The sequence below is a fragment of the Calonectris borealis genome, chromosome 4 (genome assembly GCF_964195595.1).
Source record: "Calonectris borealis chromosome 4, bCalBor7.hap1.2, whole genome shotgun sequence".
Classification (NCBI taxonomy): domain Eukaryota; kingdom Metazoa; phylum Chordata; class Aves; order Procellariiformes; family Procellariidae; genus Calonectris; species Calonectris borealis.
In genome coordinates, this window is record NC_134315.1 from 70,236,907 (window position 1) to 70,264,278 (window position 27,372).

Here is a 27,372-nt window from a genome sequence, read left to right on the forward strand (position 1 = left end):
ACAAATCTTTTAGTCAACTTCCAGGTCTCTTGGAATTCGGGAGGATGAAAAGATTAAATCCTCGTAATTGGGCTAGATTTAAAAGCAGAAGACAAGGTAATTCAACCTGTGCATGCCCGCCCTCCACCACAAGCTGCAATAATGAACGTGGCTCCAATGGAATATGAACAATGGTGTGCCTGTTCCTTTAACCCCCCCGTCCAACCACATCAAACAGGAAGAAAAATCTTGAGTATAAGCAGCTTTATGTAGATTCATTAAGGCCTCAAAATTTCTTGATGATAACTGAAATCAGGCATGAATTGTAAAACACCTATTAAATACTGATTTAAAGGCCATGTAAAAGTCTTGACTATAGCATGGTGCCATTGTTTTAGATTTGTGCACTCAAAATGATCAGGTGTATTTTTCTGTCAGCTAATTTTGCTCTTTTCCAACACCTACAATTTTTTCCTATTTTTGACTTGCATACACTTAAAGAAAAAATGTGATACTATATAGCAGCCACTTTTGACATGTATTCTGCACTTTGTATTTAGATATTTTTAAAAAAAGTTATTTTATGACTTGCTTACTCTTTGTTTTCATTTGTTTGTTCTTCAAAGTCAACTTTAAGGTCTTGTGAAATGCTGGCTTATCCTTAAAGTGGAATTTATGTTATAATCAGACTTAAGGTATTTGGGAGACCAGAGTGATACATTTCTTTAGAAAGCCATTTCACCAATAATTTGGTGTTTCTTTAGATTTTCCTTTAGCTCAGATAAAAGTAACTGCTTAGAGTAGGCCAAGGAAGATGACTTTTTCCTGAAAAAAATGGTTTTTTCTAGGTTGATAGCCTATGCCTTTATTTCAGCTCTTGAGACATTCAGGAGAAGAAAATCTACTAATTATATCAAAAGTAAAGACAAAGAATTAATCCTTTTTTACATCTTCTAATTTTGCAATTTGTGCTTACAGTATTAATTTTATAGAAACAATTTCTAGAATTAAAAAAAAAATTATTTTTAGGAACAGTAAGTCCATTTCTGAATTTTCAGTCTGAGGTTATTGCTGGCTATTTATTTAAAGTTTCTTGGAAAATATTTTTGTGAGAACAAAGTTTTCTTGAGTCTAGTAGTATGCCTGCCTGCTGCTTGTCTGAGTAGCATGTTAGACCTTCTGTGCACGCCAGCAAAGAAGGAAGATAAAAGAAGATTAGGGATTAATGGCAGCTGTTTTAGCGGATCTGATCAGAACAGCCACTTGTTCCTTCTGAGCCAGAATGTTTGCTCATTACAAATACCAGACTGAGAATATTCACTCATTACAATACAGCCTGATATTGTGGTACACACAAAGAAAAACCCACCAAACAACAACAACAAAAAGACCAAAACCCCTTCTAAGTGCATCTATGTAAATGCAGGGAAAATGAGATATCTGAGGTTTTTCTGGTTTTTTTTGTGGTGGTTTTTTTTTTTTTTAGTTTCTTGGAGCATGACTTCTCTAAAAAAATAATTCCTTGAGCCATAGTACAAGATTAATTCTGTTCAAAATAAAGACATAAACAAAAACTGCCTAGTTCCCAACAAACTCTACCTTTCCTGACCTGCTATCTGTCCCTTGCCCAAGAATTTTTGAAGATTTTTGGGTGGTAGGGGGATGAGTGCCCATTTGTGACTTTGCCACCCCTTAATTTTTTAGCTAAAGTTACAAATTAATTCAGATTTTCCCCTCCCTCTCGTCTCCCTTTTTAAGTTTTCTGACATTTGGAACTCTCTCCCTTTCATACACATGTATATTTACTTTCTTTTTCTGAGCTGGTGGGTTTTGTTCTTTCTTCTTTCTGTGCTTCTCCAACTTTTCCTTCCTTTTATTTCCTTCACTGTTTATTCTCCTGAACTGCTTTCTATCTTTCTGATCCCTTTCAGTAAGTTTTAGCTATCCAGCAAAACAAAGCCAAGGGCGAATATGCTTGCATCCCCAGAGCAGCTGTTGTAAAGAAACGTGACTTCACTTGAAGGAATTGATAGAAACACTGCCAACCACCCAAGCTAAACCAAAGTCTGAGATGGTGGTCGGATGGACTTTTCACCAGAGCAAAAAGGAGGAGTGTCCTGCCATTTGGTTATTAATGTACTATGCTTTACTAATTTAGAACTGCTGAATATATATTTGTGCTGTCTGTGAGGGTTACAGAAAGAAAATCTATGTTTCCTAGTGTGTAGGACCCATGTGCCAAGCACACGGCCAACTTTTACCTCCTTGTATTAAATTAGTCTTTTTCCCCAAGATCTAATAACACTTGGCATGACATCAACCCTTGCTTTTAGGGGTAATAAAACCAAGAAAGCAGTAACTAGGAGAGTATTTTTAGGAAAACACTGAAAATGGTGGGCTCTCTCTTATGAAGCTTGGGAGGTTTTTATGAAATTTTCTTTGACAAGAGAAAAACAGTTCTGGCTTTGTTAGATTTATGAAGCTGATGGTATGAGACATCCCTTGAAGGCTTCCCATTTTGGCCAGGAAAAGGCTGATGGACTGTGTAGTGAAAGAGTTAGGGGCCTTATTAATTATAATATCTTGTTGGAGTACCTCTGTTTATCGTAACTGTAGAACTGGTAACCACCTAATTTCATACTGGCCTGTTTGTAAGATATGGTTTGTTGTCATTTTCGGTGTTCTCTGTTTCTCTGAAAAATGCAAATGTAAAATACTTAATATGAATGCTTAATTTTTCCAGCAATTGCCCCACATATATATTCTTCCTAAAAATTGCAAAATGGGAAGCTGCAAGATTTTACAGCTTCTGATGCATATGCAAGTAATCTAATGAATTTGTGGTTTAGTTAGAAAACAGAGATATTTAAGCATATATTTGGAACACGCTTTACAGAATAAAGTTCTCTTGTTTGTTATTTTTAAAGTAAAAGGACTAAATCCTCGACATAAAGAATGGATTCCTTAGACTACACTTCATTTTCTCTTAAAAACTACAGAAAATGTATTACCTTAAAAATTTAACCACCTCCTGCTCTAGCCTTTTCTTGGTTCTGAAATAAGGAATGGTTGAAGAGGTGGTGAGGGGATAAACAAGTGTTGAACTTCGCATTAGTATTGTGCATAGTACAAGTTCCTCAGCTATCCTGATTTTCACTGAACTTAAGCAGCCCAAGGTTGGGAACCTGCTGTTGGAAGTGCACCTACCAAATGAGATGTCTGTTTGGGAAGGGGAAAAAATTGTCTAGGAGTATGAATGGGTATTTTGCTATTTGCATATTAAAAGACAGGGCCAAAGGGTGTTCCAGACATTTATCTTCGAGGATGCTGAGTTCTGTGATATTCCCAGTAATGGGAAATTATATGAGTCCACTTTGAGCCTACTTTAAGCCTACAGAGTGTTTGGGGTCTGCTTTTGGGATCGTTTTGTTTAATGTAGGACTTCACAAAAAGCCAGGTATTGAGTTCAGTTGGATGTGATATACATACCGTGATGTGTATCTTTAGCTGTCTTGCTCTCTGATCTTTCCTAGTGATGATGAAAGCAAAAGACACTTTCTAACGATTCATGGCGGCTGCTTTGTATCATCAGCTCCAGCAGTCAGTCGCCGGATCCTGTCATACTCAGTGTGCTGAGATTGCCAATGCTATAGGTGAACATATGCAATACGCTTTTTTTCCCCAACAGTGTTTCCCAACGGTATGGTTTTTTACATCTACTGCACACTAAGGGTAACGGTTTGGGAGGTGTTTTACTGTAGTTTTTCAGCAACCAGCAACGTTATGTTGAAACTAAATAGTCTGGGGATAGTTTTATTGCAGATTAACCTTCCTAAAACCCGTCCGTCTCTGGCAATAGGAGCAGACATTTCCAAAAGAAAATATCTGTAGAATACCTGAAGAATGATGAATATGTCTTTGCTGAACAGCCATATATAATAGTGTATTTACCTACAGATATAAGTGTGTTTTGTGTGTATGGAGGAGGAGGCTCTATGTGTTTTCTATGTATGTAGGAGGGCTTTGCAGTGCAAACGGACGACAGAGATGTTGGTACTTGTGACTGGAAAGAAGTGTGCAGGTGGTCCCATCACATCTGGGTTTTAACTCTGTATAGATCTATATAGCAGTTCGCCAGTAATTTCACACTTGAGAGCTAGCTTTTGACTGCAGTTGTTGACTAGTAGAAAATGGGTGGGTTTATAATGAATTTATTATTGAATTAAAGTTGGTGTTGGTTTTGATCTAGCCGTAAGTCAGAGTTTCCCTTTGTTTCCAGTCCTTTGTTACTAAGCTGATAAGTCTTTGTTAATTTGGAGCACACTGTGTTCAGTCTTATTTGTAAAAAATGGGAAAAAAAACCCAACCCAAAACACTGAAGTCTGTCACAAAATGAAGACTCTGAAACAAACAGCCACCAGGAAAGATGTCTAGCAGAAATATAATGATGATGCTGAAAAGCATTTTTTCAGCAGAAATAGTGTCATTTGTTGGGATGTTTCCAGGATAAAAAGAAGCCTTTCTATTTTCTATAAGGGAGCAGTCACCAAGAAGCACATGTGAATTATGCTTTCAGAGGTCTTTTTTCCAGCAGCAATAGAGTGTCAGCCAAAGCAGCAGCCAAACAGCTAAATAGAGTTTTTTAAAAATACTCCAGTTGGTAGATAGGTTTAGGCTTCAGCTTGCAACTAAGGCGATTTTTCGGAAATCTGTTTTTTTCAATGCTTTTTTCACAATGTTGCTGAATGACTTGCATTTTTTGTTCGAAAGCACAATTAATTCCAAGTTGTAACTCCTTAAAACATCTTAAAATTGATTCCAGGCTCATAGGTTTTACACAGCTGTAACCTCACTAATTACTGGAATTACTCACAATGTATAATCTAGAGTTGCTTCCAGTTAGCAGGAGAATCCTGTGCTGGACTTTGCCCTACGCTTTTTAAGAGCCTGAGGCAACTCCCACAGAGAAAATGTTAGTATAAGAATTTGCAACATTAAAGCGAATGAGAATTATGTGATGATTTTGATTAGATGTCAGCCGGGCACTAGCAGAGCATTAGATCCTTTAATCCAAAAGTTTCAGTGCTTTTTTTATCCAGTGCTGAATTAGTCAGTTGATCTCATGTTGTCACCCTTCTGTAACAGAAGTACATAATTATAGAGCAAAATGTGATTTTTATTTTAAAAGAAAAATATTAACAAACATAATTTTTAACACAAAAAACCAAAACAAAATGCTAGCAGGATACAATTTTCTATTTTATTAAATTGTCTGTTTCAGTAAGTAGAGGCTTCTTAAATACCCGAAGTACTCCTTTTTTGCAAATTTCTGTTCATTATGTGGAAAATTATCAGACAAATGGAGGACAGGGTCTTATTAGTCCTTGATGTGAGCAAATTTTTTCTTGTCTATTCTTATCTTGTTTATACCTTGTCAATTATCTATAAGCAATGAAAACTTTCTGAAATTAGATGTTATAATCTTGTACTACAAAGCATGCTGCATGCAGCATAAGGCCTAATTTTGCTAGAAAAAATAATTAATGAGCTGGAAGCTTATGGCTTCAAGGCCAGTTGTTATTTGATTACCTTTGTTGTGTGGAAACAGGGGATGTGCCAGATCACATAAGAATTTTACAGAATACTTCTAAAGAGTTAATTTTCCAAAACAGAAGAAAATTACAACCTAAATTTTGTTGGCTTTGTACATTTTAAATAACATTACATTCATAATTTTATTTTTTTCAGTTTTCCTTCATGTAATACAAAATAAGTGCTGTTTTTAAGAAATTATTTTCCTGAAAGCAAAGAATAGAAGCTTAGTCACAATTTCCAAATATTTTTGCACAATCAATCAATATATAATTCATGATATGATATCTTCCTTATGTGACACTACATATTGCCTGCATTTACTAGGAGATGCTGAATTCAGCTTGTGATCATGTTTGATGTTGATAGGCACATGCTAGCATTGTTAAAGAGAGTCAGTAATGTGAGACTACAATGTGACCCACCTAAAGCCTCCCAAAGAGTTATTTTCACGGCTTAATCCCACTCCTGACAGAAATAATCTTTGCAAAAGTAATCTTTGAGAGTTAATAGGTAGCTTAATTAGGGAGCTGGTGTGCTAAGACAGAGGCTGTGACCCCTGAACTAGCCTCCAGCCTCTTGGAAGACGTGTGCTGGTCAACTCTGGAATGTTTGGGAGAGTGGACCGTTGTGGTTCATGTGATGCACCTCTGTCCCTCATACCTGCAGGTGAAAAAGCAGGCTGGCTTTGTCCTGAGGTGATACAAATATACTTAAGCAATGACCTTAGGGAATTCTAGTTGTGTTTGGCGAACTATATGTAGTATTCAGGATACTTTTTCTGTGACTCAGGGGGGAACATGTTAAAGAGCCAGCCATTTCGACTGAACTGGGCTTGGATTTCACTGGAGAAGGAGAACTACGTCGTGGATGAGAACTCCAGATTTCTGGAGGTGACCATCAGACGCAGAGGATATCTGCGAGAAACCTCTTTTATCAGTAAGTAATCTTTAATGTTTGAAGCTTCTTGCACCAGAAAAGGCAGCTGTTAAGGAGCTCTTCCGTAGTTGCTTGTTCCTCTGTTTACATAATAAATGCCAAATAATGAGAATAACAATGGTATAGATTTTTATTGCTCAGACGTGGCTATGTGTTTCATTTTCCACTGCTGCCACCCAGAAATCTGAGTGAGTATATATATTAGTAGATGTAAGAACAAATCAATAAAATGAACTTCTGCTGTTTGCCCAGTGTCTTCTTCCTGAAGTCTCTTGCCAGACAACAAAACAGAGATTAGGATACTCTGCTTTGTTTATTTTGGCAGGAGGATACATTTCGTTACACATTAAATTTAGCTATAAGTAAACAAGTAAGTTCTTGAAGTAGCTGGTCTCTGCTTGCAGAACCGAGTTGTGGAGAAGTTAGGTACAGCTCCTCACTTTACAAGGGCAGTGTTATGCTGGCCTTTGAGCTATGAGAAAATCTGAAAGCTACTGGAAATTCTCGAAGGGTCGTCTGCTAGCGGAGGTGGCAGGTGTAGAGCACGCTGAAGTTACGAGCGTGCTGTCGTGGGATAGCAGGGTACCCACTCGTGGCAGCTCTGCAAAGTAAATAGGAATCATAGAAATCTTTGTACCAATGGAGCAACTTGAGGAGCACTGAGCAGAAAGGTCTTTTTCTCCCTGATTTAAAAAAAAAAAAAAAAAACAAAAAGAAAAAAGGTTTAAAGTTTTAGGGTTTTTATCGTTTAAACCCATGTATGACAGTATTTGCTTTGCACAATACAAATATATTGGGCTATTATCTGAGTATTAATTAAATCGGGCATTTAAAACCTAAGCAGTTGTGGAATAGAAAAACTGTGGAAATTTAGGAATTAAATTATTTAGGAATGATTTCATACCCACAGCCTTCAGAAGCTCTTCACTAGCCATCAGATTCTCCAACAAACATGTAGGCTATTGGCTTGAGAGGGATTAATCATTCTCAACTGGGGAGGTAAAGTGACTCGTAATTGCTGGTGTTGAACCTTGATAAAAAGATGCTCATATGTTTGAACTAATGCTGGATTGAAACCCAAAGGGAGTAATGAATTTCAAAACCCCATAGTGAGTTACAGATCTTCGCTTCATTACGTCCACAGCTGGATTCTGCCAGTATGTGTGCACCTTTGATTAAAACAAACAAGAAACCTAGCTACAAAAATATGCAGGCTTAAAAATGTGTAACAACTTTTTGTATTTAAAAAAATCTTTTCTCGAGTGCCTTCCTATGATATATTTTTATGTATGATACAGTCTTACTTAAAAAAAAATTTATTTTATTGATGCTTTATTGAGTGTTTCTGCTGCATTAAGTAGCAAAAGCTGAATGAATCCTTATGTCAGTTGTAGCGTTCTGCACGTGAGTTTCCAATAAAGCATGTTCATGTTTCTGGATATTGTTTTTGCTCTTTCAAAAAAATTGATGGTTTATCATCATTTTATGAGCTCATGCTGCAGCAAAAGCCATCGGATCTGAATAGCAGACAAACCCTACTTTGAGTTAAATCCTCATCTGCTGCTTAACTTTGAACTAAATGGACTCATCTCTAGCCCTAGAATCTCTATGCAACTACCCTCTGTGGTTTTTATTAAGATGAGGATGTGCAGTCTTTTAAACCTGTATGATGAAAAGCTTCTGCTTGGATGACACCCCAGCAGAGAGGGTGGATATGGGACTAAGTATTGCAGTTTCGAGTTACACGAGGAAGAAAAAATGGGGGTGGGAGAGAAGGAGCAATTCTGCATAGCGTGGGGGACCTGATAAACCCTGAGAACATTGTTGCAGTGAGCTGCAATTCTACATCAAACGTCCAGTTATTTACTCACCTAGCTAGGACAGCATCTGCAGAAGCAAGACTTGGACAGATGGCAAAAGTCTTTCGGGCTTATTTAATGTATAGGTAAAAGCGATAAAAGAACTTCACAGATCTTAAATGTGTGTAAGTACAGCACAGATACAGAGCAGTAACAGAAACTGTAAGCACGCAGTATTAAACATATGATGATTAATTTCTCTTTGAAAGAGATGAGCGGTGGGGTTGTGTTTTGATTTTTTTTTTTTTTTTTTTTAATGTGAGTGACTAAATTATACCTTCAACGAAGCCTTGAACACCTTAATTGACATAAATAAATTTCTTAACAGGCTGATATATCTTTTCTGAAGGCATGACTGGAAAACTTGTTCCACAAATGTTTATATAGGTGGGAAAATTGGCCCCGTTGAACAGTTCTGTTCAGTCATGTTTGATAAATAACCTTATGCCTCAGTAACTTTATTGATGCTTGTATAGGTTTTAAGTGCCCAGCAGGTGAAGTCAATGGAATTTTTCATGCAAATACAATTCTTTATGCACACAAATGTTGGCAGGACCCTACCCTAATTACCTATTTTTTTTATGAGCTATGCAACAATGGTAGAGAAAATGTGATATAACCATCCTTATTTTTTTCTGAAGGTCAGTAACTGCCAGATTAGCATTTTAGAATTATTTTTTGTGGTGGTTGTGTGAATTTTATTAAAATACTAAAATGCATAGAGAATAATTCCTCTGAATTTTTACGCAGGTATTGGAACCAAAGATGGTACAGCAGTAAAGGATAAAGACTTCAAGGGGAAACCTCAGAAACAGGTCCAGTTCAATCCAGGGCAGGCTTCGGCTACCTGGCGAGTGAGGATATTTGCAGACAATGAATACGAGGCATCTGAAACGTTCCAGATTGTTCTGTCTGATCCGGTTATGGCTGCCCTTGAGATTCCAGCAATAGCAACGGTTGAAATTGTGGATCCTGGTGATGGTATGAATCACTTCTCGTTCCCTTAGAATTTGTGATTAGGTGCAGTATTGTTCGCTTGCGGGTCCTGTGAGCATCTGTATGCCTCACCTGTCTTTGCTCTGTTGTGGTTCAGCCCTGTCTTAAAGCTTCACCTAGCTGAACAAGGAATTTGTATTTCTTATTAAATCTCTTGCCTGGCTAAATTCATACTCTGTATGTAATGTCATACAGGTGTTCAACCTCGGTCCCCCCCCCTTCTCTCATCATGTTTTTCCTCAGTATCTACAGTGTATATTCCTCAGCTGGAATACAGAGTAGAGGAAGATATAGGTGAACTGCTGATTCCTGTTAGAAGATCTGGAGATGTCAGTCAAGAACTGGTGGTCATTTGTTCTACACACCAAGGTATGTTATCTAGCTAGGTAAAGATTATTCAGCATAATATTCACGTTTAGGTAAGAGCGCAAATGCAGTTGTTGTTAGTCAGCAAGTATTGCCAGTAACATCAGTAGCTGGAACAAGTGATTTTTGCAGGCAACTTATGTGTGTCTAGTTCTCTACTTAAAGAGTGTTTTAAAGCCCAAAATGTAAGAATATGTGTGTGTGTGCACGCACATATATATGTGTATACATGTATGTACCTTTTTTCGAAGAGGCGCGATTTTTTTCCTGCAGCTTTTCCTGCTGAAGAGGAAATGCCTGTCCCTGCAGTGATTGTTTAGAGGGAGAAAAGGATTCTTCTGGTCTTAAGCCCTGTACCTCTCCTGTTGTTGAGGATCTGACTGATCACTGCACCTTTGTATACACCCTGAATGAGAACTGAGGTCCCCAGCGTGGGGTTTTTCCTGTCATCAGTGTTTTGCTTTTTGACTACGTAGCTGGAAGAAGCCAAGTCAGGGCTTCAGTTGATTCAGCAAGAACTAGTATTTCAAAAGTGACAGACTACGGGCATTGAGTATCACTTTTTGTTTAAACATAACTGACACAGAAGTCTCCATGAAGCAATGATCTGTCTTAATAATGCTTTTTGTCTTATTTGTGAATCTGTCTTACCAAAGAAGGTGATGTATGGAGTCAGTCATGAACCACAGAGATGACACGAAGATTTAGAACTAAACCATTTCTAAAATCAAATGAGATTTTGGGGTTTTGGTGAAGTTAGAGGCCAGCTGTAAAGTTTAGATCGCAGCCGTGCCTTCACTAGATATTCAGAGATGTGTGAATGTAAGTTTGTGGTGGGGCGCTGACTTTCAGCATGGTGATAGTCACTCAAATATTACAGTTAATACAGACAGGCAATTGATAATATGATTCTTTCTTCAACTCATTTGAATCTTAAGTTTTCCAAATATAGTTCTTAACTACAAAATAAGCCTGCTATAAACTGAAAAAGTGAGATGGCAGAGGAGAGAAAATTAATACTAGATATTGTAAAAATACTAGATATTATAAAATATATCAGGTAACTCTTAATCAAAACTAAAATGTGCATTCAAAGATAGATTTAATGAAGATAAAGTAAAGGGAATTTTAAATGAAACCAGGCTTAAGATAGAAGTTAGCGTTTACCCTAAGCAGTGAAATACTAAGTTTTGATTGAAAAAACTGGTTTTTGTACAGAAGTCTTCTATCAGCTAGTCCTAGCTTGAGATACCAGCATGCTGTGTGCTTCATGGGCAGGGAAAATGGGGGATCATCCTCAGTTCTGTGACTTATTTAAACTTCTGGTTCAGAAAATCCTTTTAACGTCTTTTGTTTCTGTTTTACCCTTACCTGTAAGAGTCAGCCTGAGTGGTTGGCAGGAATCTTCAGAGTGTCAGGCATTCAGAGGTCATTTGTTCCTTCATCAGTGACTTATAAGGGCTTAACAGAATTCTCCCCTCTTTCGTGGTGTATTGAGGCACAGAAAATCTTACCGAGTTACTTAAGGCTTTTTGTCCTTGTAGGCTGTCAATCTGTCTGACCTTAATAACGCTAGCCATTCACCCAAATGCACAATTGCTGTAATTGTTGTCATGATTTGTGTTTTTCATAAACATGCTGCAGTAAAACAATTTTTCTCAAAGTTTTAAACATGATAAGCGTGGTAAACATGACACCGTCTCTCATTTAATCTTTCTCAGCCTGCTTAACAAGTGTCTGACACATTACTAACCCCTGTCCACGGAAAAGTAATCAATGCATGTTGTTGTGTACTTATGAGCTATGAAAATCAAGCCACCTAACGTACTCAGAATTATGTGGGTTAGAAGGGATCTTGAGAGGTCTCCAGTTAGATCTGCTCCTCAAAGCAGGGGCAGCTGTGAGGTGGGACAAGGTTGCTCAGGCTTTTGTCCCCTGAAAATCCCTGTGGACCCAGGGAGGAGGAACTCCACTTGTAACTGGCCTTCAGGTGGAGTACAAACTCTTCACCACCACGCTTTGATCCTGGTGATCTAGCCAGTTCTGGTCCATCTAGCAGTCCACCCAACCAGACAGTAACGTGCCAATTGGCTACAAGGGTGCCAGTAGTGCAAATCCACAGCAGTTCTTAGGCTCATATTGCATATAAGCCTTATTTTTTTTTAAACAAGTATTTCACACAAATAAACGCAGCAGAAGGAAAGGGAGGGATTTTTTTTCCCCACCTTCTAAGAATAGCACAATGAGGTAAATGTGAAGTTCAAATTCACATTAATTTGTTTAGGAAGAGTCCTCATCCTAAAGTCCCAATGATTTTCACAGGCATTCTGATCCACGAAAGAGTAGTGTGTGGAAGTGAAAAGGGAAAACATCTTGCTATTTTTCAGTGCAAATGTTAGGAAATGTGATCGTCGGGTGGGATGTTAAATCGGGCGTGGCTCCACATCCTTATCTTTCAACAGCAAAACCTATTTGTTTCTCCTAACTGCTCTTGCACTCTTCTTCCCTCACAAAATTGCTTTTTATTGTGACTGATCAACTGCTGATGGGGCTGTGCTCTACTACATAATTCGTATCAAAGCATATTTTTGAGAGGTGTTTCTTTTTTTAATTAGTTGATTCACTTCTCTCACCTGGTTGAAGTGCAGCCCCACAAAAATGTTGAGTCAGGGTAACTGGAGATAATAGTGAATTGGGAGCCAGAATGGTTTCATGAGGGTGCTGGGTGATAATAAGAGCCCTCTGAGTCACTTTACTACTGGAGAACTTGTGATTATAAATAGGAAGGATTTCTTGTGTTTAGCTTGTAACCAAAACACATTTATTAGTCAGTTCCAGCATAAAACACTTTTTCTGTGTTTGTTTCATTTAAAGGACTGTTGTTCTTCTGCTTCTTTAAAGTCCTGAGTCCCTGTAATTCATTTGTTACCCTCTCTCCTCATAGATTCTGCTACTGGCACAGTACCATCCACTGTCTTGTCTTACTCTGACTACATCTCACGTCCTGAAGATCATAGCAGCATTGTTCATTTTAATAAGGATGAGACTGAGAAAATCTGTCGTGTTATCATTATTGATGACTCTCTCTATGAGGAAGATGAGACCTTCAATATTTCTCTGAGCATGCCAGTGGGTGGCCAAATTGGCACTGAATTCCCAAGCACTAAAGTAATAATCTTGGCTGACGCAGATGATGGTGAGTATGAAGAAGCAATTTTGTTTTGCTGGGACTTTCCTCTGTGGAAGTTTTACTGATTAAATAATCTCTTCCACTGTGTTTTTGTTTTTTTAACAGCTGAAAACATGGGTCTAGGATTTGCTTACTCAGTAGAAAAACGGGCAGAACAGACATTAACTATGTTTAAGATAGAGTGTAAATATGTATCATGCACTTCGCTTACACTGTTTTGCTATTGCAGCGGGAGTTGAGGATTAGATTTTATTTTCTTTACTGGCATAGGACTAGATGGCTGTTTTATTACTCTGAAGTAGATCTGTGAGGATTAGATTTACTGTTACTGCAGCAGAGTCTGTGATTACAGTAGTTTACACAGGTATAGGATTAGTTTTGTGACAATATTATACATGAAAAATGTTGTATACTATCAGATAAAGCTAAAGAGTAGAAATAGTTAATAGAGGCTAATTTGACATGCACAGTAGTTCCCAGTGTGTCAAGATTAGTGCACTTTTAAGGTAGAAATGCAAGGCTTCCTTTATTATTATAAAGTTGGAGACACAGAATTCAATTCAAGAATTGATACCGTTAGACAGAAGCAGAAGAAAAGCCATATTCTTTATTGTCATACTTCTGTTTGTTCTTTTAGTCCCTGTCTACATCTTTCTTGCTAATCCAATCTTGTGAATATAATTGTGCTAAATAAGACAGGACTTTTGTATGGTGATTAGACAGATCCATGGTATACAATAGTGGTCAGGTTTGGTATTTAAGCTATACTGAGCCGATTCTTTGGAGCTTTTCATTAACTTCATAAATAATGAGAATTTGGGGGCTGATTTCTGTGTCCTGTAATAAAAAAGTAATTTTCACTCTGTTATATGAAAAAAAGTAAGAAGCTAAAGATCCAAGAGAATATTTCTATTAGCTACTGTGTATTTCTACCCTTTTGTATGTCCTGCAGAAGTCAACTAGTCAAAACAGACACAGTCAAATTGATGAGGGGAAAAATGTTGTTTTCCAAGATGGAACATGGATGGGCCAAACTAATCACTGGTGTAATTCCTCTGAGGCCGAAGGATTTACATCAGAAATAAATTTGCCATAAGAATGAAGTTAATAAGAGTATCATGATCTTTAGCTTGATGAGATTTGTCGAAAGGCTTCTTTATCCTTTTCAGAGAGTAGGAAGGGAAAATAATGCAGAATTAAGCCATTGCGGCAAGGAAAGAGTTGTTTTCTTTACCAGACGCAATGATCAAATTTTTATTTTCATGGAAAACAAAATTATTTATTATCAGCAGATCAAAACTGCTTTCTATGCAGTTTTTAATAGATAGAAAAATATTTTTATATATATATAAAGCTAAATTACTATATAGATAATTATTTTATATTAATTGACAGAAAATGATCATGCTTCTACTTTTCCATACAACTTTGATAGGTTATCATATATTCACTTTCCTTCTTTCTTTATTACGAAGCTTTCTTTCTAAGAGTACCATCCAGCAAAATACTTAACAACTTATCAGATAAATTCAGAGTAATTCTGAACTCAGCCTATGTCGTATGGAAAGATAGCCAGGGCTTAAGCTCAATTTTTAAAGAGTGTTTTCTGAAATGAGAAGTCTCTTAAGAACACATCACTCTGTCAGACTATCTCCATTTTGAATAAGCAGACAGGAACCAGGCTGCCACTCCATTTTGATCTGACCTGGAAATAGATTGCTGGCACTGGATTGATTGATAAGAAACTGGACAACCTTCTTTCTCAAATGTGTAAAAATTGAGTTGCAAAGAGTAAAGTTTCACCAGTTTTGTTTTTCTGCAGAATGATACCTTGATCCACCAAACGTTTCTAATACTTATACAGTACTGTAAGTGTATACACTGTTGATAAGTCTATATACTTACTACTCCTACAGTGGATAGTCCTACAGTCCATTAAAGTGAAAAAGAACATTTCATAGCCATATGCCTGGTTGTGTCTGAAAAATGAACACTTTGGGATTTTTGTTAATACCAGGAAAAATGGGTTGTGTAGACAGATAAAATTTCTCATTGTAAAGTGCAATATGCTAACAGCTGAAGTATGCAGACCAAACTTGGAATGATTGTGAGACTCAGCAAAGAAATAAGGCAATAGTAAGCCTGAAAGTGCCTCTTTCCAACTGGAAAAAAGTTGAGCACAGCTTTAATATGGATGTGACTGTATTTGTACAGTCTTGACTTCGGTCAAGTCAGTCATGATGAGGTACGCTGTGATGCCTCTAACAACCAGGACCAGAGAACCCTACAAGGAGGAAAAGAAAGAAATTGAGAGGCAGACTTTAAAATATATATTAATAGAATCATTTGCAGCATTAAGGGATAATAGTAATCCTGTGTTAGCCAGCCTCCAAAAAGAAAAGGAAAATGCAAAATTTTATTATTAAGATCTGATAGTGTTCCAAAATTACTTGTATGGATAAGTGACCATACACAGCATAAATTAATGTTGATTCACACCATGATTGATTAGCTGTAATGTAAATGAACCTGGAACATGATACACATTTTTTGCATTTTTGGGCTTTTTTTATATTACAAATTTTTACAGAAATGTCCATAATATTGGCACCACTTCCAGAATTTTAGAGTTTTATGAACTGCTTAACAGCTCAAGTAAAAAGTAGGTAACCTTGCAGCAAAGTACTAGGCATAGTCCTTCATGTGTAATGGCAAGCTCTGAGGTCTGAACCCCTTTATTTGTAAGCACAGATGGTAAAAATATAGCTGGGCTTGAGTGAAGGGCAATATAGCAGATAAGCTTGAATAATTACATCATAAGTGCTTAAATACCTACAGAGGTGTTAAGACTACATCAGTGCAGACAATGGAGTTTTTCTCGGTAGCAAGATAAGGCCTTTTGTTAGCGTAGAGAAGTGTGCAGCTATGACCACATAGAGGTATGTGCAGTATGAATGTGTTCCTTGCTATAGGAAGCAATACAGGAAATACTCCTCACACTTTCTGTAAATAAAAGTCATTTGGGAATGATTACTTTGCTCTTTCGTTCACCCATGATGAGATTCTGTGAGCGCTCCCTGACATAAAAGCAAATACCTTGTGCTAATTTTATTCACAGCATTCCACATCTCACAATCATCAAATACAAAGCAAGCAGTTTATTGCTTGCTATTAGTATTGGTATTGCTTGACATCAGTAAGATTTGAAGTAACAAATATATTTCTTGTCAACAATTTAAAAAAAGAAGAAATTTTGGAGAGAAAAAGCTTGAGTCTCTTAGGCCAAAGAAAGCTGTATGTAAATGACACAACTTTAATGTCAATCATTTCAGTGCTGCCGCATATGAGTGAAAGTTGAAGAATTAGTTATATTAAGTGATCTGAAATGTTTTTAGTTGCATTAAGCTTTACAGCAAGAAGGAAAGCCACTTAAAGTGTCATCAAGGAAAACAGTCAGGTACGCTGTCAGAGTTTCTGTTAGTGGAATCACTGCTGTTTAAATATTTATACAGAGTGGTTCACAAAGTATATAACATATTTCAGAAAAAAACATTCTATCAGTAAAGATAATGTCGCCATAAGGTGAGATAAATACCAGGCATTCAAACATTACTAAATTCTCTTAGTCACTATTCCCACTTTGAAAGTCTGATACCAGAGCACAGGCAGGAGTGGAAATTATTTTTGTCTTGCTGGCTGTTCTGTTGGGATGTCTCGTGAGAGCTTCATAAAACTTGTGAGATCACGGGTATCCACAGTGCTACGTGTGTGTGAGGATGGAAGAGAAAGCAGTTTCTTGGTTTTATTGTTTCAGGGTTTGAGGTTTCTTACATACATTCCGCTTAGGTCTCCCCCTCTGAAGGGCCCTACCTTGCTGCATTTTTAAATAAATGGTTCTGTATAATGGCCTTATACTGGAAAATAAAACACACATTACAGTGACTTTTTTCTGTGAAATGCAGGAAAATTTTCAGTATTGGTTCTGTACACAGGCCTATTTCCATCTCTCAGATTACAACTGTAGAAACTTATCCCTGTTTAGCATCTGAAGGATTCAAATTTCCACCATCTCTACTCAGGTGTGGTATGGTTTGTGCATTATACGGAGGAAAGCATCAATCAAAGCTTGAAGTATGGTTTGAGAGGCATATGCCCAGGGATTCCTTAAAGAGAAAACAGACTTTATAGGGAAGAGAGTCCTAAAATTTTGTTGTCAATGTTTAAGGAGAGCCCTGCCACAGACTGCCTCAAACGAAGATCCATAGCTCCTCACAGAGTCATGTTACATGCACATAAAAACCAGAAATAACTCATTATTAGGTCTTAAGAGTCTTCAGAGTCACCAGTTTCATATAGCTTAGTGCATGAAAAAGTTTAAAATTTAAATATCTCTAAAACTAATTATTACTCCACATTCTTATAGCATCATAGTAACATTTAAATAAAGGAAAGTGCTAGTTCAAGAATTAAAAAGAAACAGCAAGTTATTAGTCAAGACATAATGTCTATCCTTTGATCTAGGGTCTCTCCAAGCCAGAGAACAATGCAGGTTTTGTAGCAGACCCTTGATCCTAAACCAGTAAGCTCTAAGTTGTGTATCATTTTCCTGTAATGTGGGGGCCTGGGAGCATGCTGTCCGTGTCTGGCTGAACAAAGGGTCCGGTTGTTCAGTAAACAGCTTTGAAGAAATAGGTGCAAACAGCTTGTGGTTTTCTAAGCAAGCGGAAATCCACCTCAGCTCTTTGCTTGTGTGTTTAAGTGGCATCACAGGTAGAACAGGTTTCAGGACCACAGCTTAAAAAGGAAAAAAAAAAAAAAATTGGCTGGCTTTCCAGGCCAAACTAACATTTAGAGCTATTATTTTATGAAGGAAAATTGATTTTAAATTAATAATTTATGGCATTTCATGATTGAAATCACTATTGTTTACTAAAGATTACCAGTTAGCTCAGATGCTGTTCTGCTTTCTTAGTTAAACGTTCGGTAATTAATGTCATGATTTCTTCACTGACCATCCTAAAAGGGAAAGAAAAGAAGAGTATAAATACATGAATGACCTCCACTTTTAAAACTGCTTTTCTTTTTTCCTTTTTTTTTTTTGACTTGGTATATCAACTTTTGAAATCCCATATAAGGTATGTGTCTTTAAAGTATATTGCCTTGGTAGAATTTAAAGGGTAGTGAGGTTATCTTTGGGCTCCATAATAAGAATGGATTGTGTTTCAGAGACAAGTGATTAATTCGCTGTAATAATTGAGTCACAAGTGTCATCTTCCTTGAGGGCTGGACCTGTATGTTTAATAGCCCATTGACTGATGTTTATTATCCCTGCTATTTTTGGGAGAGTAGGTGTGTCTAGATTGGACATTCAGAAACTCAGAAGACACAGCAGATGCTGTTGAATATTTCACTGGTCACAGTATCCAAGGAACAATTCTCTTTTGTTGTACTATATTTATATGGGAAACACGTTCATCTGAAAGATTATAGAGATACTTATTTTTTTATCTTATTTTCATCTGCTTGTGTTGGAAATGAACAGAAGTATTTGCTTACTCATTTCATGAGTTACATTTCACGTGTTTCATTGATAATACAATAAGATTGTGAAACTTTGGATCATTGCAGCAAGCATTTCAAGTTTTCTCAGCATGAGGATTATAAAAAACTTAGCACAATTTAAGATGACAATTTACGGTGAGTAATAGAAATGGGAAAGATGACTGTAATAAGAATAATATGACTGATTTTTGCATTTCCTCATGCCATATTTTTTTAAAAAAAAGCTTGTTATCAAAAGGTGCAGCACTGACATCTGAAGTTATAATGTTATAGTCCATATGGTTGTAGACACAGTATGCACATTCAAGGGGGAGAAAAAGTTACTCTCCCAATTAAGGAGGCTGGTATTTAAAGGCCAATTCAAGACAGTTACCGTGGACGGCAATAAGCTGAACTGCCTGATCTCTTAAAACTTCAAAAGAATTTACAACCTGTACTTGAAAATCCATTAAGCTGTGCCTAAGGGAAATTGATGGGCTTTTGATATTTGAAAGCAGATTTCTATGCAAATAGAGAAAGTTAACCAGTCTAATTTTTAAACTAAATCTTGGACAGTTCTTTCAGAGGGGAAGAAGGAATGGGAAAGAATAGATGATATTCTATTACAAATATTTCTTAAAATTTTTTAAAATATAAATAATAATTTTCTTTTAATTACAAAGATTCTTGATTACTCTTGCCAGAATAAATACTTTGCAGTGATCATCTTCATGAAATGTGGTCAAAATTGTTACCGTTTTTGTCAAGTTGTATTTTTCCAAATGATTTTTCTACTCTTGGTGAGGGACCCCAATGATTTTTCTGCCCACTCAATTGAAGTAGGATCCTGGACCCAGTGACGCGGATATAACCCAGAGTGTTGCCTTTGCCTTGTGAAGAATTACTCTTTCTATGCTTTACACAAGATGGTTAAACAGAACTGTAACAACTTATAGGCCATCATTAGTAACTTAATAATCCATTAGCTGTGACAAAAAGGCATGTGAGTTTGGATATTTACACTCCTACTCCTCCTCTATCACCTTCAAACTGTCACGGCAGGGGGAAAAAAGCCAAAACTGGCAAATAACTGATCATTAAAACTGCTGATTGGAGGGTGGGAGGGGAAGGTGGGGAGAAAAATTTGTGTTGGGGTGCTGCTTTAGGCAAAGCAAAATTTTCATTGAAAACAGCTTTAGTATTTAATTGACATAAAATGAGACATTCAGTTTGACTTTCAGTTGTGATACCCTTTTCCTTAAAACATAACAATACTTCAAGAATTGAAAAAGAATCTTCAAGAAGAAAGCCAACACCTTCAATCCCCCAAAGGCTGCGATTTTTAGCTAGAATTAAGTCCTGCAGTCCTGATGAATAGATCTGTCCCTCAAAAAAGCACATTTTCAAAGAGCTTTGTGTTTTGTTAAACTATTTAACCCATCATCACGTGTCTGGTTTCATTCTCTAACCTTCCTCTTGAGTTTTGCATGCCAAAGCTTTGCTTTGTCAGAAATCCTGCTGGGCTGACTAAGAAAGGAATTGTTTCAGCCTGTTTAAAGGTAATCTATCAAAAGGTTGAAAGTAAATATTAATGCAGTCCTGCTTGGAACACTTGTACCTTCCTTAATAGTGTGTGCTGAAGACCTAATCTGCTTCTGCAGCAAGTCTTTGTGATTATCAGGGTTTGCTCTGATGGAAAAGTAGCGTGCAGGTTCACAGTTCACAGTGGCTTAAGAAAATTACAGTAAGTATCCAAAGGTGCCTTGCAAGCTGGAGTGGCAATGTTTATATAGGTACGGGCCAGATGGCGTTCTGATGTTTTTATATATACATGGAGGAAGCAGATAGTGCCTCTAGGCAAATACAAAATTCTCAATTAGCTGAGAAAAGAACTTAGCTAGATATTCTCCCCCATTCACAAAAGAACATTTATTTAGGTTTGGGAAGGTGAGATCCAGAATGTGAAAAATTATTACTAGGATGAGGCGCTTTTATTATTGAGTTGTTTCACATTATTTAGAAAAGCCTGTGTATTTTTCTGTGCTCTACTTGGCACATTGAGTCTCTGGAAACTGTCTCTCCCTTCTGTAAAACTGGCTTTAAGCTCAGTAATAAACTGAGCTCTGGAAAACACCAGGTAGTCAAAAATTAAAAACTCTTTACTGACCATGGTGTTTTACTCTAAGCTTCCATTTCCCTAGCTGTAGGAAACAACAATCATGACTTCTAAAGCTTTTCAGAGTTCTTTGAATTTCCCCAAGAGGTACAACAGAAATGCAGCGTATTAGATGAGTGCCAGGCTTTTGTGCAACTGTGGCGGTTCTACTAAAGAAGATACTGGCTATTGTGCTAAAATAATGTTGCTGTGGTATTGGAGAGATTCTTTACGTTGTGCTAATATAGATTGGTGGTAATATGCAAGCCAGGAAAGATGTGTCAGGCTCTATTAGTACTGATAGCAAGATAAAGCCTACTATTGTTTAGGTGACAAAAGTAAAGAGGGCTGTGTATTGAATTTAGCAGACTCTATCCATTACTTAGTACAAGCAGCAGGTATAACGTGTCTCCAGTGTGTGCTGCTTCATTCTTCTTGATGGGTATTCAGAAAAGCGGCTAAATTGGCACTAGTTTGAGACAGTCGTGTGATGTTTGATCTCTTATGCTAAACAACAGACTCGGCTTAAACCCAATTTAATATTGACCTTTTCCGTGACCTGGATTGTGCAACTTTTTGTATTCCCTATGAATAACTAAAGTCAGTTTGCTACATTGAAGGAAAAAACAGCTTGTAACCCTTTAATCATCCATGAAAACAATTTAAAAAAAAAAAAAGTCTGAAGTCTTGAAATCCTGCAAACTGCCTTTATCTTTTAAGGGCAGGGGGAAGGTGCGTTTAGGTATATATTTCCTTTAATAGTAAATTTCAAAAAAAATTGCTGGCTTGATTTGCTTAACAAAAATATAATGGAAGAACTATCCCATGTCTTATGGCTGTGTTACACTACATAGTCACAATTTTTGAAATGGCTGTTTTACTTTGGATGGTAAGGTAAACAGCCAGTAAGCTGAACAGCCGGCTGTGGAAGATCTCTGTCAGCTGCAGGTAAGATCAAAAACATATAGATATAACACTTTCTTTACTTAATTCAAGGAGTGTTTAGTTTTATGTAAGTGGACAGTAGATATTACTAGGATTTGCAGGGCAAATTGGTAATGTTTTTTTTTTTTTTTCCAACTATTAACATATTAAAAGTCAAACTGCAGCGTTTGAGCACTAAAAGTCAGACTGGAGAGTTTAAGCACTAAATATACATGTGTACAAGAGCAGGCCAAAAGAGGCTCTTTCAAAAGTATATGCATTGCTCTCTGTTTTTAGAACCTGCTTTGTACTTTGGTAACACTGAATATCGAGTGGATGAAGGCGCTGGTTACGTGGAGATTCGTGTCTGGAGGACTGGAACAGATCTGTCCAAAGCAGCTTCTGTCACGGTGCGTTCCAGAAAAACAGAACCAGTGTCAGCAGAGGGTGAGTTACTCATAAAAATGTCGCTCAGGTTGCTTTAGAGTACGTGAGCATGAAAATGGGCTATCTGGCATTCACTCTTAGTTCTCTTCAGTGTATATATGGGGTGGAAAAGTTAAGTAAAAGACATCGGACATGGATTTATCAGGTAGAAAACATGATATTTATGTCCCAGTTGTATATGGCAAGGACAGCTCGGCTAAGCTCATTGACTTTCTGATGGAGACTGCAGAATGAATAAAATGACCATAAATTTGCTTGCACCTTAACCGATGGCAGACTTTGGAGAAACAGTTGGAGTGAGAGAGTATTGTCTTTATAGCAAGATATTGTGTTTCCCCGGAATAAAACTGAATTTACAGCATAAATCTTCAGTTGCCCTGAAATGATGCTATCAGCACATTAGCCAAGGAAGCTTTATTTATCTACGAGAGCTGGTGTATCTGAGATTTTAGGGTCTGTCAGTTACTGTGGAGAGAAATTCTGGAAGGCACCACCAGTGTGACCTCCGAGGATTTTCTCTGTCCAACACTGACCCAAAATACCCAAAATCTGGTGACTGCCTCTGTAAAATCCTATTCTTATTTCTCAGACCCAACGAAAAGTCATTTTCCATATCAGACTTTGGGAATATTTAAGCTGGCCAAAATTCTGCGGTGCTGTTTAAATATGTTGCTTGACTTGCTAGCTGCTAAATTAATTTTAAGGAGCAGTTATACCTGCTGGGTGTCAAGGAAATTGGTTGCGTTAATGAGAATGTCTCTGTTCAGCCCAACAAATTGATGACACGCAGGCAAGAGACAGATAAGGCTTCAGAAATGTTCATATTAATCAAGCTGAAAGCAAAATTGTCTTTTTTAATATGTATGTAATACATAATCAGATTTGCTACCAAAATAACACAGAATTATAGCAACTAGTGATGCAGCATGTATGATTGAAGGAACAGTTAATTAACTTCTAAGGTACATATATGGAAATAGAATTTGACTACAGTTCTGAAGAAGAGAGAAGTTGTTAGCAAAATAGACAATATATGGGATGAATACGTGAAGACTCACTATTCAGGTGAAGAAATATGATTGGTCCTACAGGATTTTCTGTGTTGTGTATAAAGTAGCAAAGTAATGTTGCATTTCTAGTCTTGTATTTATAATTTTTTTTTAAAAATCACTTCTGTTAAAGCCTAGTTATGAGATTTGGAAAAAAATTCTTTTCACTGAATCTTTTCCTGGTTTTCAAGTACTTACAGAGTTTTGCACACAAAAATATTAATATGGTTGTATATGAAATGCCTATGCACATAATATTTGATTAAGGGAAGAACAAAACCTGTGCAAGATTTGTAGTTCTTCGAGATGCACAGAGCCAACCAGGGAGGTCAGCTTTTATGCAGGTAAGTGTTCCTTGCCTCTAATCCAGAGGCTGCATAATGATGTGTAAAAGAAAAAGGCACAGTTGCTTTTAGGTATATAAACTTCAACATACTGTGGCAAAGAAGGGAAAGAATTGCTGTCGTTACAAGCAACAAGAAGAACACTTAACAGGGGATGGGGAGGAACGCTCGGGTGAATAAGAGTGCAAAATTATGGAAATAGAACCTCAGTGAAACAATGGGACACAAGCAGAAGGAAGAAGTGAAGTCGTCATACATCTTCGAGTTTAGATTTAATAGTCTCATACACACACAAAAAAGTAATTCTAGGTGTTCCCGCCTGCACTCTTTCTGCCTGCTTCTTTTAGGGGTGAGGCAGTGGTAACAGCATGATTTTCAAGCTCAGTGATCTAGTCTAGTGCAAGACGCTTTTTCTTAGGGTACAGCTGGAATTCTTCTAGGACAGACATCTGCTCCTTTAAAGGTAAATAGCTCATGTATGTAGTCCAGAGTTGAGCAAAAGGGTTAAATTGCTGCGGACCTCAGGTCTGTTGCATGTTGTTGAGGCTGTAGCCTGTTACTCTGCAGTTTAAGGGATCTTAAACAAGTTTTAATTGTGCTTATGGCATAAAGAGTAAATGATGATCCAGATATGTATTTGTGTGTGTGTGTTGCACTCTCTGTTCATTGTCCCCAAATTTATTTGCACGTGACAAAAATCTAAGTTAAATTTTCTCCAGGACAGCATTAGAAATAGCTACATTTCACAAATGTACAAGTGAATGTTAACTTACAGTAGTAACTGACCATACAAGTCTTGTTGCTTCCCAAACAGCTGGAGTTGATTATGTGGGCATCAGCCGTAACCTGGATTTTACACCAGGAGTCAACACGCAAGTGTTTCGAGTGATCATCCTTGATGATTTGGGCCAGCCTATTCTGGAAGGTCCGGAAAAGTTTGAACTAGTTCTCTGCATGCCCACGAATGCAGTGCTTGGAGAACCTAGCAAAACTACTGTCTTTATCAATGACACTGTCACTGACTGTAAGTAAGAGGGTGGGGGAGAGTTTTTCCAACGTTTTTTCCTTTTGGTGTTTTAAGTGCACTTAGAAGGTGGAAGAGCTCTTTTGGCAGTAGCATAAATTACAATGTGTATAAGTGCTGTGATATATCATTTACCCCAACTACGTTATAAAGATTAACAGTTGTGTGCTATACCTGAAGTTGGAACATAGGGCTCTAGTGCAGGTTCTTTACTCTGGCTTGTCTTCCTTCTCATTATGTACTTGAAGATACTGTTTTGGACAAGTTAACATAATGCCATGAGCTAAAAGTACATTTGTTTATGCCTGGTGCATTAAGGCTATTTGTTTGAATGAATATTCATTTTGAAGGTAGGGAAGCCATAGGGATTAAACTTTTTTTTCCCTAGTAGTTATTTGAACACCAAATTCTAGGGAGCTAAATTTTTCAAATAATTATGCAGATTGCTATTGCATGAAGCTGTAACTGTATCGTCTCTTCTAGGGGAGCATTAAGGGGGGAAAAAAGGTAGGTGTAAAACTTTAAAAGTAAACAACACTCTGCGCAGCACCATTTACAGGTTCTCCAGCACTTGCTAAATAAACCGAGCTGACTCTCAACAGTCTCAGGTTTCTGCAAATTCACTGCACTTCAAAGACTTAAAGAAGCTATTTTGTTTTAGAAAGCTCATTCTCAAACAGAACTCTGAAGAGCAGTTAGAGTTTCACTCTGAAATACTCACTTGTTGAAGTGCAAAGTATGGTACGGCCTTCAGTGGAGATGGAATTGTGGTCATCACCCCTTTTTGCCCTTGTGGTATCATGCACCTAGTTCCTCTCTGCATCAAAGGTCAAAGAGACTGCTTTATAGAAAATAATCCCACAGCTCTGAAGTGGCTCAAATGCTGTTTTCAAAAAAATCACCAAGTCTTAGCTAGTGTGAGAAGTACTAAATTAGTACCAAGTTGGCAATTAGTTGCCATAGACCAGGAAAGTATTTGAATTCATCCAGATTCAAAATCTGTGTTTGAAAAGCATGTGTAAATCTGAACCTTCTTCAGTTTGTTGTAAAAGGTTAGCAAATAAAACGCTTAGTTAAAGAAAATTACTTTTTTTTTTTAATGGAGGAATGTGGTTAATATTTTCTGCCTATGTGTGAGGGTCCTTTTCAACATGCATAACATGGTCTGTTGTCAGTACCGAAAGTCCAGTTCAAAGAACCAATGTACGTGGCAAATGAAAAAGATGAACAGCTGGTGGCCTTCATTTATCGAAGCGGTGACATTAACCATAAATCCACAGTACGTTGCTATACTCGCCAGGGTTCTGCCCAAGTTATGATGGACTACAAGGAGAGGCCAAATACAGATGATTCTGTAGTGGTGTTTCTCCCAGGTAAGATTTTCCCATTGGAATTAGAAAATAATGCGTTACTTTTGACAAGTAATCTGATAGTAAATGAGAGCTAGACCTCCAGGGCATTCTGGGAGTTGTGATGCCAGTTGAGCTTCTGTGGGTGAAGAAGGCAGCACAGGACTATTTAACAAGTAGTTTTCTAACTATGACAGCAGCACTTTCAAAGGTTTTTATAGCCGAAGTTGGACAGTAAAGAATTCAGTAATATTGAACATCCTCCGCTACACTTTTGAGCATAGCACTTGTTCATGAGAATAAGTAGAAATAATACTGATGCAGTGCCTTCAGCAGAGGAGAATCAGAGCAGCAGGTTCCTTGCCATACAACGCCCTGCTGAATGCTGCAAGGGATGCTGCTGAGTTCCCATCGTGGGATTTTCCCTTAGCAGAGATTGACTCAAACACTCAAAAAAATGAAGTGTGCGAGACAGCGCTAGTCTCTGCTTCTGTGTTCTTGAGACTGTCTTTTCTATGGCAAGCCTGAAGAAGTGGGGGGGTTTGGTTTTGTTTTTATCCTGGTCTTTTGTACTCCTGTGAAGATAATGTCTTGATCTTGCTTCATACTTTTCTGCAGGAGAAACTGAGAAGCCCTGTGTTGTAACTCTGGAGGATGATGTAATTTATGAGGAGGAGGAGGAATTCAGATTGGTGCTTGGAACACCAAAAAGTGATTCCACATTTGGTGCTTCCATTGGGGATCAGAAAGAGACCGTGGTCAAGATTAAGGATGAAGACGACAGTGAGTTTTATGTTAATTGTTGATTATATAGGTAGCTGCAAACGGGAAAATGGGACTAATTCCATTCAGTGTTTGATTCAATAGTTTTCAAAGTACCCAGTACCAAGTTTTTCAAAAAGCTGTCAAGTATTTTATTTTTATGTTTTGAATTTGCACCCTCCTAATCTATTCGGAATGCGTCACTGCGCCTGCCTTCTGTGGGATAATGGGGAGAGAAATTCTCTTGTTTATTTCCATTCTGTTTATTGATATATATGTGTTGCTTTAATAAGAGTATCATAAATTTGACTAAGTTGAGAGAATCATGAATGCCTTGGGTCAAATTCACAAAAAAAAAAAAAAAAAAAAAAGGAAAAAATAACATAACATAATGTAATTGATAATGCTGTAAAATGGACTCCTTACAAGTTGTAGAGAGTCACTTAAGAAAATCAGATTTATCCCATACCTTTGACAATGCATTAGAATAAATAACTTATAAAAGTAACTGCTTTCTTCAAAAGCTAAACATATTTTATCTCTAAATATTCCACTCTAGACTGCACTAAAGCAAACACCAGGGGACCAGGTATTCTTCTTTTAATAATAGCTACAAACTCCTATCTGAATTCCAGTTTCCAAAATATTTCACTTTGATCATTCCAGTCAGCAATCAATAAACCGAATAAATTAATAGCCAGACAATCACTTTGAATTTTCAGGTTTGTTATGACCTTCTCATTACCTTTGGAGTATCCACTGTCAGATAAGGTATTTGCACTTGGTCTAGTTGACATGAGTAAATTTTTTTTTTTTTTAATGTTCAGGTTTTTGTTGTGCTTTTTTTTCCTCATCT

The 27,372-nt window shown here is 37.3% G+C and overlaps 1 protein-coding gene across 1 annotated transcript in view; it reads left to right on the forward strand.

The window, feature by feature from the left end:
* FREM3 (FRAS1 related extracellular matrix 3) overlaps window positions 1–27,372 on the forward strand; it is a 74,998-nt gene that overhangs the window by 27,998 nt on the left and 19,628 nt on the right. Inside the window, exons 3-10 of the mRNA XM_075150483.1 lie at window positions 6,364–6,510; window positions 9,120–9,350; window positions 9,609–9,734; window positions 12,676–12,927; window positions 21,839–21,988; window positions 24,196–24,405; window positions 25,581–25,778; window positions 26,373–26,537. Coding sequence (XP_075006584.1) covers window positions 6,364–6,510; window positions 9,120–9,350; window positions 9,609–9,734; window positions 12,676–12,927; window positions 21,839–21,988; window positions 24,196–24,405; window positions 25,581–25,778; window positions 26,373–26,537 — 1,479 coding nt within the window. The remainder of the gene's footprint in view (window positions 1–6,363; window positions 6,511–9,119; window positions 9,351–9,608; window positions 9,735–12,675; window positions 12,928–21,838; window positions 21,989–24,195; window positions 24,406–25,580; window positions 25,779–26,372; window positions 26,538–27,372) is intronic.